The sequence below is a fragment of the Hyposmocoma kahamanoa genome, unplaced genomic scaffold (assembly GCF_003589595.1).
Source record: "Hyposmocoma kahamanoa isolate Upper Pololo Valley unplaced genomic scaffold, ASM358959v1 79, whole genome shotgun sequence".
Taxonomy (NCBI): Eukaryota; Metazoa; Arthropoda; class Insecta; order Lepidoptera; family Cosmopterigidae; genus Hyposmocoma; species Hyposmocoma kahamanoa.
In genome coordinates, this window is record NW_020653993.1 from 10,681,335 (window position 1) to 10,698,708 (window position 17,374).

Consider the following 17,374-nt stretch of genomic DNA (forward strand, 5'->3'; position numbering starts at 1 on the left):
AAATAAATAAATAAATAAATAAATAAATAAATAAATAAATAAATAAACAATACATGTAATCAACAAATCACCATGACAACCAGAAAAGGAAGTATAAAATGTGTATAAAGGAGTCCGTAATAGTCCAATTGTCACCAAGAAGATGATAAAATCCCATGGAAATCGAAAAAAGCGGACTAGTAACTTTTAAGGTCGGTTTTGTTATTCAATGAAAAAGTTACAATTAATACTAAATCGTAATTTAATATGACCTTAACAATTAATGCGAACATTGTCTAATGTGCAATTAATATTTGTATGCCAATTGCTCTGTCTAGCCAAGATAACATTTTTACCTAAAATAAAATATTTTAAACTATAACAGACAAGGACCCGTCACTTTTCCGCCAAAATGACATCAAACAGAAATTATAGTAAAAGCTAAGTTTAACGTTGGATCAACTGTTTTTTATATTTTAGCGTAACCGACAGAATCAACATTAAAAAATTATAACGTAAGCGATCCCACTTGTTAACGCAACCGACATAGTATAGAGTCAAGATCACGTCAAGCTTGACACTTAGGTAGTAAGAACGGTCCAAAGTACAAAGTGTCAAGGTTGACGTGCTCTTGACTGTACAACAGTATTTCGTTGTTTATCTACTATAAACAAAAATGTTGCATATTTTTAAGCACAAGTGTTAAAAGCCTGAAAGTCGGAAGAATCTTTAGATAGAAATTGCAAAAATATTGTAAGCACCAAAAAAGGCTTAGTAACTATTGTTTTACAAAACATTTTAGCTGTTACGCGGTTGTTTATGAAATTCAATATAGGTAACATTGCAGCTACCAGCCCTTGCTAGAGATGTCGCTATTAACTGTAATTAAATTTGTATTGAATTGATATTCAATTAGTTTTTGTGAAATTACTCCACTAGTTTGCTGTAATTATTAATACAAAAAAGTCTTTGAAAACAAAGATCCGATAACAAGCACATAGAAAAATTCGTGAGGTCCGCTGGTTCGTTCCGTGGCTTAGTTGGCATAGCGTCTATCACGGTTTGCTAGAAGACGTCGGTACGAATCTGGCCGGATCGAAGGAATTTTTTCTGAGTGTTCGATCTTTGTACTAATAATTATAAGAAACTAGTGGAGTAATTTCACAAAAAAATTATTGAATATCAATTCAATACAAATTTAAACCTTCACTTGTTTGTTATTATTATTGACACAAGAACAGAAAAAAACACAAACAAAAATTCTTTCGATCTGCGACGAATCTTCTAAAAACAAAAAAATCTGTTAGTTTTCCTTTTAATTAAAATTTATATAAATCATAAAATATTTTTGTATTTAGATAACAACTCGTACAAATACTACTTAATAAACACCAACCAATGAATAACGCGAATCGAAAAGCATTTGACATTCAAAAATCAACCTTATGACTTTAGGAAGGTAGTCTAGATTTTATTAACAGCACAAAAGGTACTGTCGCGCCTTATAACGGTTATCCATTTCACGTCAGACACTGGTGAACTATGAAGTGTTCATTCGGAACATGGGTTTTTATTGCCTCTATTATCAAATCAGACTTACACAGTCTGATTTAATAACTGATCTAAACTGCTCTATCGTGTCAAACCAAAACAGTGTCTTGTAATTTCCTTACACCAAGAATCTATCGGAAGTCATTAATGCAAAACCAATTTAATTCGTTTTTAATACAAGTAGCTTATTTTGGAATATATCATTATAAAGTAATATTGGTTTTATTAATTAACTCAAAATATAATAATAGGTTACTCACTTCCGTGAAAGAATGTATTAAAATTTACGTATAGTTTACAAGTTTATTATGAAATGACACACGTCCTTACTAAATCACCAAGATTGTCTCACGGCGCCATCTTTTAATTGTTTCTTACAATATTTCAACGACGATTTTGTTGACGCGTAGAAAATCAAATTTTACGTTCAGAAATAGTATAATCTTGAATTTCACATATTGTGAGTTACAACACTATTGTGATAGCTGTGCTATATATTTTACTATTATCAAATCAATATTACAATTCTTAAGAGTCTATACTACCTCAGCTGGAATTAAAATTTTTCCCGTACTAATACGGTTTATTTTGCTTAGGTCGAGTGGCAAGGACGCTGGTTTTATTTTTTAATTTTGAAAAATATATAATGTATGTATATACGTGTTATATTTAGTTCAGTTGATATAAAAAAACAATCATTGGTATGCATTGACTTACAAATAAATGGACGACGGGTCTAATACAAAAACCACGAAAAAAATGTCCCAAGTCAACCTATTTAAACGTAGTGACATGTAAAGGAATATGAAAAAGCTAAAACGTTGAATTTAAATTGTAATGTCATCGCAGTACTATCTAATTTCGCTTGCTTCGCTGTCAATCGAACAAACGAAGACTAAAGCGTGAATTACGCTCTGTATACGATTTTAACGCCCTATAAGTTCGGACACTTTTTAGCGCGGACCCGACGTCCATATAGTAAGTCAATATTGGTATGTGTAAAGTAGCTTATACAATACAGCGATTTTCTTGTAAAATTCGAGGTAAGTTTGTGTTTTGTTTTCTATCTTGAAAATGTTTAGGAATAGTGTTTTCACACATATAATAATTAGTGTAAATCCTCAATTTTACTATATATTATTTTCAAAGTGATTGATTCAACACCTTCATTGTTATGCGGCATTAACCAAAGCCATTTGAGCGACGTCTTCTCTTAGAAGTAGTCTCTTTCTTTTGTCCATAGAAGTACTGCCACCTTGCAGCCAAGCAGTGATGTTGAATGTGATGATGAATTGCCGAAGACCAAAGCGGATGCAAAGTGGAGGAGAAAAAGCAGGAAAGCGGACCCCGGGCTCCGCAGCTACACTGCTGAGGATGCAACTGGGACAACGCTCAGATGAGAGAGAGAGCCAAGCAGTGATGTGTACATTACTGCTTTTGGTTTTGAAATGTAAGGTTGCTGGTGAAATTACTACCAAATGGAATTTTTCGACTTATGTCTCTCTCTTAGTGTCTGTCTTAGTGCTCCTCAGATCTTTGCGATGTAGTTTTAAAGCTCCGAGTTGCATTGTAATTGCTACGGACAGGTGTGTCTCTTACCACCAGATGCACGACTTGTAGTCCAAATATTTATTGCAGCACTTCCTTAGACTCAAGGCGTGATTATTAGGAATATTATTTATATATTATTCATTATTGGAATATACTTCTAATTACCCGTCTCCTTATAAGAGATCTAAATCCAGAAGTAGGTGATATTTGATTAATTGACTACAACAACGGTATCAAGCACGTAATAGTGCAAAGGATTTTAGTCCTAAAGGTAACGATGTGCTTCAAGAAGCGATAGTAGGTACCATCATTGCTCGGTGTCAAATTACCGAAGCCAGCCAAATGGATAGACAAACTGTGGCCCTCCCCTTTTGTTATGGATGTATTTTATGTCCTATATATATTTTATATCTTCTTTTATGTATAAATGTACGTGTTTTATCTGTGCTGTAGGATTATTGAGAGTTTTGCTACGGGCTAAAGTAATGCCAAATCAATTTAGACGTTCAATGTTTCGCGCCGGAAGAAATCTCCGCCAAAATTTTGGATGGACATTTTGTAGTTGAAGGTAAATTTACATTACTCGTATTCTTTTTGAGAAATAAACATCTTAAACCATATTAAACCATTAAATTTCTGAGTGGTACTACAACTGCTACGGACAAACGTGTCGCTTACCACCAGGTGTACGAATCGTCTTCTTACCTACTTGAAATCTTTAATTTACCTTTCAAATTACCTGTCCTGGCAGTGCATGTCTTACCTTGAGTAGAGAAGGGATATAGTTCTAAAACGCTCATATCTTTATATTTTTATTTATTTTATTCTTCGCTCTATAAACTACAACGTCATAAAAATCATCACAGACAGCTCTTCCCGAGTTGTTTATTTTTTTCAAACACATTTTGATGTTAATCCTATCTGAACAATCGTCCATCTGTTCTGGCTCACTGATGCAGAAGTCCCCGGTACGAGTCCCGAAAAAAGCAAAAAAAACGCGGTGCCTCGGTGGATATTGCAAATGATTTTTGAGTTTAATGATTTGAAAATTGTGAAGTTCATGACTTCAAAACTTAAATACGATAGACGACTTTCGTAGTAGAGTGGCTTGCATATCGGTTTGCACGGTGTCGCCATCCCTGAGGCCCGGGTTCGATCCCCGGCCGGATCAATGCAGAAAACTAACTTTTCTATGTGAATGTCACGATGTTTTCATCATCGTCATCATTAAGCAGCCTCTACTCCATCCGTCTTCGGATATAGGCCTCCTCCACATTACCTACAGTTTTACAGGAGAGCCAAAAATTTTTTTTTCGATTTTATTTTTAAAATCTGTCCATAACTTTTTACTGCCTGCTCCAATTTTGATGTGTCTAGAGCAAAGTTTCTTAGAATTTCTTTTTCTTTCATGCTATAAACGAAAGATTTGGGACTACCCAGTGGTTTAAAATATAGCATGTCCCTTACATTAAAAAAGATGAGATTGTAGAGGATCTTTTTCAATAGAATTGCGTATAATTTTCGATTTCTCTTACTGCTTACACTACGCTCGACGGTTTACACATAATATATTAGCAACGCAAGGCACAACTAAACATCTTTTTTTAATGTAATGGACATGCTATATTTTAAACCACTGGGCATTTCTACATTTTAATAATACCAATCGATAGAGCGGGAACTTCCGAATCCATTGACATATGTAACTCATTTTCGACACAATGTCCTTTACGTTAATTCCTTTTGGTGTCGATTAAGTCCTTCTGGTGTCGATTTTATGCAGTTGCGGCCCGCGAAAATTTTAATGTCATCCACCCAATGAAGTGGCGGACGACCTCTGCCGCGTTAGCCCATGGTCGCCACTCCATGACCCTCCTTGTCCACCAATCTGGATCCATCCTAGCTATGTGTTCTGCCCATTTCCATTTCATCATCTCAATTTTGCGTACAAGGTCCCCGACTTCAGTTACTTTGATATTTCAATTATTTTTTAGTGAAATTGCTCCACTAGTTTGTTACAATTATTATAATAACGGTCGAAACACTTAGAAAAATTCATTAGATCCGGCTGGATTCGAATCAGCACTCTCAGGCAATCCGTGCCAGACGCTCTGCCAATTAAGCCACGGACCGAAGCAGCCGACCTTCCGAATTTTTCTAAGTTGCAGATCTTTGTCAAAGTCAAAGAATCATTTAAGCCATAGGTAAAATAAATTTAGACTCGAAAACGTCATATTTAATCTACTGCTCGTTCACTACGCTTACTTCCCTGAGAAGAACGAGCAAGAAACTCTAGGGATTGCTCTTTTCAAATAAACTTAAATACTATGGAATACACTTTGAATCAAATTTGTGTGGAATCTGGAGCCATGTCGTCTTTCCATACATGCTTATCTCACACGTAGTCTTAAATTTTATGACACATGACACAACAAACATGACATGACAAACATGACTTTTCGATCAAAATATTTTTAACGTAGTTTTTAAATTATTAATACAAAGATCGAACACTCAGAAAAAATTCCTTCGATCCGGCCGGATTAGAACCGACGTCTTCTAGCTTACCGCGCCAGACGCTATACCAACTAAGCCACGGAACGAGCCAGCGGACCTCACACATTTTTCTATGTGCTTGCGTCGTGTCTTTTGTATTTGGTTTTTTCAACGACTTTTTTAGTCGTAGCGCCATCTATGAGAAATCTATGAAAGATTTATCACCCAGTTAGTACCTATAGTATAGTATAGTAGTTGTTTTTGGCTTTTAACGACTTTTTTGTCGTAGCGCCATTTGTGAGAAATTTATTTCTTCACTCAAGTACCTTTACAGCTACCATCGCTGACTAGAGATGTCGCTTCCTTATATTGTCTCCATCCGAAACAGATACTGGTAAATAAGTAATAGGTACTCGACCCAGTTAAAAGTTGCATTTTTTTTTAATAATATCAAGTGACAGGACGGACAAGTCGTGCGCCTTATGGTAAGCGACACGTCTGTCCATAACAGTTGCAGTGCCACTCAGTGCTTTAAATCGCAAAGATTTGAGGGGCACTGACACTGTGCTTGTCACCCTGTGACATAAATTGACAAGTCCTTTGTGCTTGTAATTTCACCAGCACCCTTAACCCTTCAAAACTGAAACGCAGTCACATTACTGCTTAGAGGCAGATATACGTAAGTTGGCAGTACTTTCCTGGACGAGCTCTTTCACAAGGAAGCGGTTACAGGAATAAGTAATATTGTGACTTAAAATTATTTTCAGCTCACGTGACTCTAAACTCATAGTGGAGTTTTAAATACCACACGGAGAAGTTTTATAAACCATTGAAGTAAAATTTTAGTTACAAAAAAAATATCTAAACACGCATAAGTGTGCAACTAAATAAAAGCTGTAATTGGCACGATTTAGGGATGTAAATGAATTGGCACACAACGTACAGATACTATAATGGTACGTGTTCAGTATAATTCCATTGTAGATCTGTCATCATAACAGATGTATCATGTTACATGAATGCGCTGCATATTGCCGGGGACACAGACCACCCGTCTGCTGGACACGTCACAATCAACTTTGAAAGGCCGTCATACAAGTTAGTTTTCACTATAAAATAGTGGTTATTGTAACGATTTTTGACATCAGAGTTTGTGTAGAGGAAAGGTCACACAACAACAGCGTCAACCCATTTATGTCACACTTCTGGACACGGGTCTCTTCTCAGTTGAGGGCATCGAGTATATAACCAGAAATAGAAACGAAATGTCATTTAATTTGTTTGGAAACTATTCTACCAAATCATTATGGTGACAACTGCGCTCCGATTGGCCAGCCCGAATTGGAAACAATTGACGGGTGTAGTTAAAGTGCTATAATAGACGTAAATTGAAAAAATTACATATTTAATATTTAATTACCGATGAAATGTGATTCCGTTTGTTTTATAATTAGATGTTTTGCTGTTTTTTCCACACCACCTAATGGAACAGCCCCCCATAGTTAGAGATATTATCTTTATTACAATAAATATAGAATATGTTTGGAATATACGGAGACGTACACACAGGTCCGTTGTCGCTGTACTATTTCAGTTTTCTAATTTGTGATTTCAGCGCAAAAGAGAGTTGTAATATAAGGCCCATTTGCCTGATCAGTTGCCAGGGATGTGTGGCCCTTATTTGGTTTCTATTTCTGGTTATATACTAGATGTTTTTAGGTCATGTCATCACTCGAACATCCGCAATGAATATCAGCATCGATGGATGCGGCTGCGGATATTCGCAACAACTTTGGTATAATACAGTACTGATATGTAAAGTTATTAAATTTGTTAATGGTAACCATTATATTTATCGAGTTCTTAGGTTAGGTCTAATACTAATAAAAACCACCCTATCTCGAATAGGTTGGGGATATCTTTAATAAGGCCAGTCCCATATCTTTCTTCATAAGTTTTGTTTATAGTGCCCTATTAACCCCTTTTAACTCTTGGTTATGCGGGAAGGGCACTATAACTCGCATAAGGACCATCGCCGTCCTGACGACTGACATTTGCACGAAATTCATCCGGTTCTCTGTAAAGCTTTAGATGAGACGCCCCGGGTACACGTATATATAGCATCCTCCCTATTTTCCAGTTTTAATAAGGCCAGTTTAAAATTCCCCAGAATAAACTGATAGGTGCGAATGCGAGTGGGAGAGGCGAAAGAGGTTTATCAAGATCGTAGCCTAATAAGGCCTATCGTTACTTCCGTCAGATATGATGGTATGTACATACATATATTGCACAAAAAACAAAAACACTATCTTTTAGAGCGGTGGTCCGTGGCTCACAAATGCTTAACAGGTTACCGAGTCAGTAATTTCAAATCAACATATGTTTCGTAATTATTTTTAGGCAAATGGACGGTTATAAAATGAAGAAATGCAGATTCGACATTTAGGCGACGAAATAGCATTCTTAGTAAATATTTATATTGTGTACAAGGTAAGATGAGATGCGTTCATAAAGCGCTAATTAGAAAATTATTTACGCAATTTTTTTTGGCTATGGCAGAAAAACAAACAGCCAGTGTTATGTATTCAGCATCAGAGCTAAGTCATGGACCTTACTTATGTTGTTTCAGTTTACTACAATTCTTTTCTTTTTATACGGAAATAAGTGCACATTTGAACACCATCTCACCTGATGGAAAGCGACGATGTAATACCCAAGTGACGGGACGAACAAGTCGTGCGCCTTATAGTAAGCGACACACTTAATGCTCGCATTACTGTTTGGCGGCAGAAATAGGTAAGGTGGCAGCACTTCCCTGGAAAAACTCTTTCACAAGGAGCTCTACTGCTACTAAAGTATTTACACTCGCCTTGAAAAGATCCAAGTTATGGCATTCGGGGAATAAGCCAGCAGTCACGGAATTGCACTTCTTGCTATTATAAAGTTATAAAAACTACAGGAAACAGATTATGTATATATGAAATTTAACAAATCTCCTATTTAAGAGGGAGCATGCCAAAAAAGTTTTGACGTTGGCTCCGCCCACATTTGTGAGACAAATATATGCCTGAAGTTCGCGTGACATGCGACAGGAGATGTTGAATTTTGCGCATTAAAAGTACCAAATTCGTTTTAACGGAATAACTCTAAACCTAAAGGGATTACAAAAAATCCGTAGTGACAGTTCTCGATCATGCATAAATATAATTAATTATCTAATTTTTGTCCTAATAGCCTGTAGCATTTCCAGGATGAATCGAAAAAATGTGAAAATTAGAGGTAATTTCGTGATTTTTATCTATCGAGGAAACTTTATTGTTTTATGTTTCTGATTAGTGTCTATGCTTGAATATATCGTGTAGTTACTCATACAATATTTTATTTTTAACTTTAAAGTGGATATACCCCTCTAAAATCAAATCGAAGATTAGGAATTTTTCCTCTACTCCCTCTTAACCAAAAAAAGTTAACGACTAATTTAATTTGTAGAATATACTCGTATTTGGACAATGAAATCCTGAGAGTAGTATGTGACTCGTCCTTCGACAGCTCAATTTTTAAATTCTGAAATCATCGAGTACTTATATAAGAAGAAACAGAGACGAAATAAGGGCCATCCATCCCTGGCAACTGATCAGGCAAATGGGCCTAGTATCACTTTTAAATATCAACTCTCGTTCGTTAAAAAATCACAACTTAGAAAACTGAAATAGTACAGAACAACTGATCTGTGTGTACGTTCTCCGTATATTCCATAAATATTCTGTATTTATTGTAATAAAGATAATATCTCTAACAATGGCGGCTATTCCATTCGGTGGTGTGGTTAAAACAGCAAAACATCTAATTACAAAACAAACGGAATCACATTTCATCGGTAATTAAATATGCAATTTTCGTCCATTATAGCAAAGCTGAAATTAAACTGGTCGATTTGAAGTGAACAATTGACGACACCCGTCAATTGTTTAAAATTCGATCTGGCTAATCGGAGCGCAGTTGTCACCGTAATGATTTGGCAGAATAGTTTTCTAACAAATTAAATGACATTTAGTCTCTATTTCTGGTTATACACTCGATGATTGGATGTCTGGCTACTGGGATGCGAACCGGAAATGCCAATTACTCATGGTAGTATTTTATTTTATTACATATTTTATGTTATTTATTTGCATTTTATAATTTATAATTTATTGTATATTATCTATTGTTTATTAATATTTGTGTTAATGGGTACTCAAAATATTTTATTTTTCTAATTCCTAAATAAAGAGTTTAATCAAAAAAATAATCGTGAAAAGTTGTCATTTTGCAGATGTGGCCTTATTACAATCAAGGTGTCAATTATTATTAGTTTTTTATTTTGTAATTTTTTTTTATTTATTTATTAAGGCTTTGGCAAAGCCATCAGCCTAAACATGAAGTTTGTTTCTGTAAATATGGCCGCCACAAAGAGGATAGGCAATTTGAGGCGGCGTGTTTGGATTGACTCGGGATTCCTTAAAACGGGCCGATACGGATATTCTAGTTCGAGACTCATATAATTTCGCGTTTTAATCTTCGATTAAGGCACAATAGCACTATCCTCTTCCACTTTAAACTAGATTTTACAAAATAATGGAAAGACAAAATAAAAACGATACTTTTCCCTCTAAAAGGTCCAAGGCGAATCTTATTTTGTAATATAAGTTTTACGGCATCGGAATAAATGCAACAAGCCAAATCTTCAACTTTTTTTTAGTAAGAAACTCAAAGCGTTGCTCTTTGTAAATAAACATTTGTATAAATTTTACAATATTTACTTAATTCAAATAACCTGCAAGAGCCGGTCACTACCACGGTTTTTTGTCATCAAAGTACGCAGAAGCAGTATAAATAACCTTTTGTTTAACTATAGTTTTTAACCTCGCAAATCGAACTGCCTCTGTGGCCGAACGGCTACCACACTGGACTGCCATGCAGAGTTCCCGGGCTGAGAGAAATATTCGTATGGCCAACATTTATTTTCTCTCGTAAGTTTGGGTGATATTTGTGATTGTCTATGTGTGTGTCCATGATACTTGCGATACGGGGTTTCCATATTGCGGGGATATGAGTGTGTTGCTTTAAAAATATGGTAAGTTTTGGACAAGAACCTTAGAAGAAGATATTATTATAATTATTAATACAAAGATTTAGAAAAAATCTTTCGATCCGGGCGGATTTGAACCGACGTCTTCTGGTAAACCGTGCCAGACGCTATGCTAACTAAGCCACGGAACGAACCAGCGGATCTCGCGAATTTTTCTATGTATTTGTTGTCGTATCTTTGTACTTTGTTTTTCAACGACTTTTTAGCCGTAGCGCCATCTATGAGAAATCTATGAAAGTATATCGTCACTCAGTTAGATACCTTTACAGCTACCAGCCCCAGCTAGAGATGTCGATATTCACTGTATTTAAATTTGTATTAGTTGACGCAGCGTTTGACACGGTTTGCTATAAGACATCGGTTCATTTCCGGCCGGATCGAAGGAATTTTGTCTAGGTGTCTTTGTATTAATAATAATAATTATAACAAACTAGTGGAGTAATATCACAAAAAAAAATTGAATATGAATTCAATAAAAATTTAGAATATATTATTATTAAATCAAATGTGTTCTTACCTATCTTTATGTTCTGCTTGACGATCTCTCTGCCGTCGATTTTTAAACCAATTTGATACCTGCAAAAGAAACAAAATGAATATACGTACAACATTAGTTTATTATAATTATTAATACAAATAATAATAATAATAATAAAATTGTTTACTGAATAACTAAAGACTAATTATGCAAATCAATGTAGATATATAGATAGATAAAAACTTTATTCACTTCGCATGACGGCTTATTTACAAAGGATCCACTAAAACTAACACCATAGTTTTTATTATATTGAACCACTTAATATAACACATTTTTATAAGAAAAGGAACGTATAACTACACATATAACTAAATAAAGTAAATAGTTTTGGCAGTCATGGCAGTAAAATGGCGCTGGTTCAGCATAAATGAAAATAAAATCCTTTCATTACTCTAGGTATATACCATTCGGGGCCCCACTGTATGGTAATTAAAATATATAATGCGATCCCAATAAATATAAAAACACAAGATACACATAAGGCCTTTGTAACCCATCTAAAGCCATCTACAGAGCAAAGCTTTTTATTCACTTAAAAAATAGAAAATAGTGGTTAAAAACGAATTACCAAGTTTATAATTTGTAAAGTATGTCAAATATACAGACATAAGTGTATCATGAATGAAACCTAAATGTAAAAGGAATTAATAATATTTATTGTTGATATTGCATAAAATTCTGTTAAGTTTTTTTTTGTTATTAATCGTTCTTAATTTTATTTAAATAATGTAGAATTTTCTTATTGAACTGCTTTTAATTTTATTTTAATAATGTCTATGTTTTAGTAAAGTGAGGATATAGTGCCCTCAGAATGTTGCAGTGCCCCCGCGGGGTGTTACATGTCAAGTACCATAAGCATAAGAACACCTGTTATATAACCATGTAACTTGCAAATAAAGAATACGAATATGAAATGCCACGGTTCCCCACGACGCTGGTATTCTGCCGAACCGTTTTTAAAGAGACGCCACTTATCATGTCAGACAGTCATCTGGCTTTATAGTTTAATTAAATGTAAAATATAATACGTGTACCTGAACTTGGAGAATCCTATATTTCAGGTAAAAAGTAATAATTATGCAGGTGGACATATGATTAAATTATAAACAAAAATATAATAATAAAACAATAACATGGAAATCATAGACCTATCAATGACCTATACGCACTATTAGACATTAGAAAGGTTATGTGACAGAGAACTGAGGGATGGAGCGCTTAAGAACATACCATTACACGGAAACCAACATGCATACATCCAAGGCAAATCACAACAACACAAGGAACACAGGTTGTGGACAAGATAGAAGTAGCCCTTAAAGACAAAGCAATCTGCCTAGGCACTTTTATAGATATTGAAGGAGCCTTCGATAAAACCAACTTCTCCAGCATACAATCAGCAATGAGAAGACACGAAGTAGATGAAGTGCTAATTAGCTGGATTAGCAACATGCTGAAACAAAGAACAATAAAAACAACAGCAAATGAGACCCCATGGGCCATAGTAGCGAAGGGGTGCCCTCAAGGAGGGGTATTGTCATAAATGACCTCATCATTAAACTAAACAAAGAATATTTCTATACAGTATGATATGCTGATGACATAGCTATACTGGTAACAGGAAATTATGCCAATACACTCTGCGACATTACACAAGCTGCTCTTCGAATTGTGGAAAGATGGTGGAGAGCATACGAACTATCGGTAAACCCAACAAAGACGGAACTAGTAATGTTTACGTAACAAACAACTACTAGGTAACTACCGATTACCCAAACTCTTCAGCATAGAACTACAGATATCAACCGAAGTCAAGTAATTGGGAGTAATACTGGACAGCAAGTTGAACTGGAACAAACATCTGGACAACAAAATTAAAAAGCTACTATCACCTTCTGGCAGTGCCAGAGAATGGTAGGTAAACAATGGGGACTTTCACTCAAGATAACACTGTGGCTCTACACAGCGGTGATAAGACCCATGATCAGTTACGGCGCGATAGTATGGTGGCCACGAACCAAGCTGACGACCGTAACCGACAAGCTGTACAAATTCCAAAGACTCGCTTGCATTCTTGAATGCTTGTCGTCGAGTTGCGGATACCAGCTCATTGCACCAAGTAGACCTATACGCTTAAATTAGACAACTTTTATTTTGGGATAGGTATCATCCTAGGACATATTTTGAAGGACTTCTTGGAGAATATCGAGAATATCTACTGTCATTGCAAATTACGCTATATTTGTTTAGCTTTTACGTTTTAACTTAAATGAGCGTTCTAGCCACGCGGACGAGTCCGGCTTGAATGTGATCTACGCAGTGACCCTCGTGGCGACTCCGTGACCATGGGACCTGTAAAGGGCCCGAAACGTTGGTTTGTTTGAAAAAACAAATATATGCGATTAAAATCCGGAAATTGTTTCATTTCCTAGTAAATAATATTTCACGATACAGTACTCGAATATTAAATGAAATTCCACGAAAAAAAAATCGAATGCCTATTTTAATAATAAAAATTAGCCATGGAAATTAAGTAGTGAACACTGGTCCGAGAATAACCGAGATAAGGTGACAGTACTTCCCTAGACGAATTCTTTCACAAGGAGCTTTCTGCCGCTTAAGTAAGTAACAAGTGCTTTAGGTACTTAGTTTGGGATCAGAGCAACGAATGTCACGTTGTTGTTTAATTTTTTTGATAACCAGTTATAGGTTTGCCACCACGGTATGGCTTTTTATTTTTCTCGTTATATTTCGTATCGGTTTCACGCTCCATGGTCACGGGTTGACTGGCGGCAACAGCTTTAAGGACAAACACGTCATCGCTTACCACAATAATGGAAGTAACTTACAATATTGATGAATGTAAATGGAGCAAGAGAGGTTTACCAGGTTCGTACAAAATGAGAACAGTGTCTGACAAACCTAACTAAATAGTGTCTGTACCAATGTGAGAAAGATCTTACAGCTCCATTAAATTCATTTGGTTTATCATAAATATCGTCGGTATATAAAACTCACTTAAATAAGATTTTGCGTTTTAACTGAACAGGGATTATAATGTTATATGTATAGACTTTTTTCGAAATGCAGTTTTACTTACAAAGTTTTTCTTCTTGTAGATGTTTCTGTCCAATGAAACAAAAATAGAAGTCCTCGCAAGTTCATGGAATTGCATCTATTTGCCCAATTTTATTCAGTCTAATTGAGAAGCTCCCTTTTGTTGAAGTCCGTTAAAAGTTCTTTTTTAATCAAAATGGGAATAAATGAGGTTTACCTCTTAATCGACGATGTCATCATAGTCATATGTACCCGGTAGGAACAATTTGGGAAATTAATATTTCTGAATTGGTTCTAGAATATTTGATTTGGACACAAATGCTTTTGTGTGGAAACAGAACAGTGGCGTACCACCTTAACCCAGTATCTTAAAATTAACTCGCCTATTTCTTTTTTCGACCTATCCACCGTGAAGCAACCCACTGGAGCAGATATTGCGGTGACGGAAATACGACACGCTCTTGCCGTTTCCTCAAACTGACGTGGATCAGGTTTCACAAATGCACAGACACAAAGTTTACAATGCCGTACAATTTTAGTTTAAATATAGACAGTGTATATTTATTTATTTTAACATTTTTAACAGATTCTTACCACGTTATGCGTTTATATAATAATCCAGATGGCGATGCGCGATTGCCAATGATTTCGATATTCGACACGTTAGTAATTACTAATCCTGTCATTCGAATGAAAAATTAGTAACCTACTGATTTTCAGATTCGACTGATCTGAATGATCGTTCATTACCTTGGTAACAATATTGATGAATGTACATGAAGCAAGAGAGGCCTATCACGTTCGTGCAAAATGAGAACAGTCTCTGATAAATAGCAGTGGCGAGGCATCCATATAACTCGATTCCCACCGGCTTGCCTAAAATTTTCCACGTGTCATCTAATATTATAAATATTTTAAAGTTGACTGATGATGATAAATAATGATGTCAACCGTGACCATGGGACCTGTAAAGGGCCCGAAATGTCGGTTTGTTTGAAGAAACAAATATACTTACTTGATTTAAATTTGGAATAATAATCTCAGTACAGAGTACTAAAAAAACCGACCTTAAAAGTACGTGGTATTACGTCTATTTGCTAAGTTTTATTGAAATATCCTTAAATTCGCCACTATAGAGGACTTGACACTGGAGATAATAAAAAATCGGTTCTCACTACTCAAAGAATATTGAGAGAAAACGCCTTGAATTGGAGAAATAGCAAAAACAACCATTAAAATAATTGCTCCTTAAGAAAATCTAGGCGCTATTTATAAAAATGAATCTTTATGCGTGAACAGCTACCCTTAGAGGTGGATGATTTCCTTCAAAATGGGACCACTATGGAAGTACCCCCTTTCCAACAAAGAAAGAATCATGAAAATCGGTTCACAAATACCGGAGTTATCGCGTAACATACATACAAAAAAAAACATACAGTCGAATTGAGAACCTCCTCCTTTTGTGAAGTCGGTTAAAATTAGTTTCATTTCCTATGTGTAACAATCGTGAAAACCTAAGAACTCGATATTTTAAAGTAATTTTCTACATTTTGTGCTCATTTTTACGTGTAGAATAATTATTATTAACCAGTCAAATAAAGTATACTAGCATCTTGTGTGCTAATAAGCGTTGTGATTTATTGTCACCAAGGCGCCACTTGTTATGTCAAGTGTTTTTTGTTTTGCTCCGATTTTACTAAAGACAATTTTCACGCCTGGCCACTGCTAAATAGTGTATGTTCCAATGAAAAAAAGACCTACATCCTCATTAAACTAATTTGGTACAACTCACTTAAAAGTCTAATCGACTAATGGAGATAATTAAGATTTTGTGTTTTAACTGTAAAGGAATTCTAATGTTAGGCTTTTTTTCAAATTACAGTTTTACTTATAAAATTTTTCTTTTCGTAAACGTTTTTGCCCAATGCATCATTACTAATGATCTCTAATGAATTAGTATTACTAATCGATAGATTCCATAGAGTTTTCTGCCTAACCTTCTCTTAGACATCGATTCCTCCAATGTACGTACATACGCCAACTTAATTTTTAAACCTGTTCTGTTTTTATTTTGTTTTTTGTTTCTTTATGTAATTTTTCCCAAAATTCGGGGACCATATTATTAGTAAATAAATATGGCTATTTACAAAAATAATAGAAAGTGATCAAAAAATATAGTTGGCGTAGTGTTCATTCGAGTTATCGACATGGTAAATACCGTAAATGTGACGGGGGCAGGGATATTTCGATATGGACATGGTGATTGATCTGGTGGAGTTCCAAGTAGTTTCGACATTAATTATTTGAATAATGCACCCGACTCATGTCGAATGATTGTGCTTGTATTTGACTTAGGCGAATGATTTGCCCATTTGAATGATTAGAAATAGAAATGGAAACCATTTATTGCAACGCCTCATTAAAAAAAAAGGTACACAAAAAATGAGAAATATAACAGAAATAACACAAAAAACAACGTAACAACATTTAAACAACGAGATATCCCGGACATATAATTCGAGCCACCTCGCATTGTCAGTATTAAATGCACTAAGCTTAAACAATGTTTGATTGACATTGACTTACAATAAATGGACGACGGGTCTAATACAAAAACCACGAAAAAAATGTCCCAAGTCAACCTATTTAAACGTAGTGACATGTAAAGGAATATGAAAAAGCTAAAACGTTGATTTTAAATTGTAATGTCATCGCAGTACTGTCTAATTTTGCTTGCTTCGCTGTCAGTCGAACAAACGAAGACTATAGCGTGAATGACGCTCTGTATACGATTTTAACGCCCTATAAGTTCGGACACTTTTTAGCGCGGACCCGACGTCCATATAATTGTAAGTCAATGTTGATTGATCAAAAACTATTACGCAATTTTGAAACTCGTATACTAAACGTCTTTTCCATAAACCCTTGTTGGATTTGCAAACCCAGAGTAAAACTTTTTTTTCGTCGATAACACTACTTTTGTATTCTAAGCTCTTTAAGACAAAAATGCGAGGTGGCTCGAATTAAGTGGCCGGAAGTATATAATACTATACTGACATGTGTGCAGC

General features: G+C 35.2%; 1 protein-coding gene across 1 annotated transcript in view; it reads right to left on the bottom strand.

The window, feature by feature from the left end:
- Positions 1 to 17,374, bottom strand: part of LOC113233554 (protein sine oculis-like) — a 94,640-nt gene that overhangs the window by 16,128 nt on the left and 61,138 nt on the right. The window contains exon 6 of the mRNA XM_026468676.1: positions 11,226 to 11,284. Within this exon, the coding sequence (XP_026324461.1) occupies positions 11,226 to 11,284 (59 nt within the window). The remainder of the gene's footprint in view (positions 1 to 11,225; positions 11,285 to 17,374) is intronic.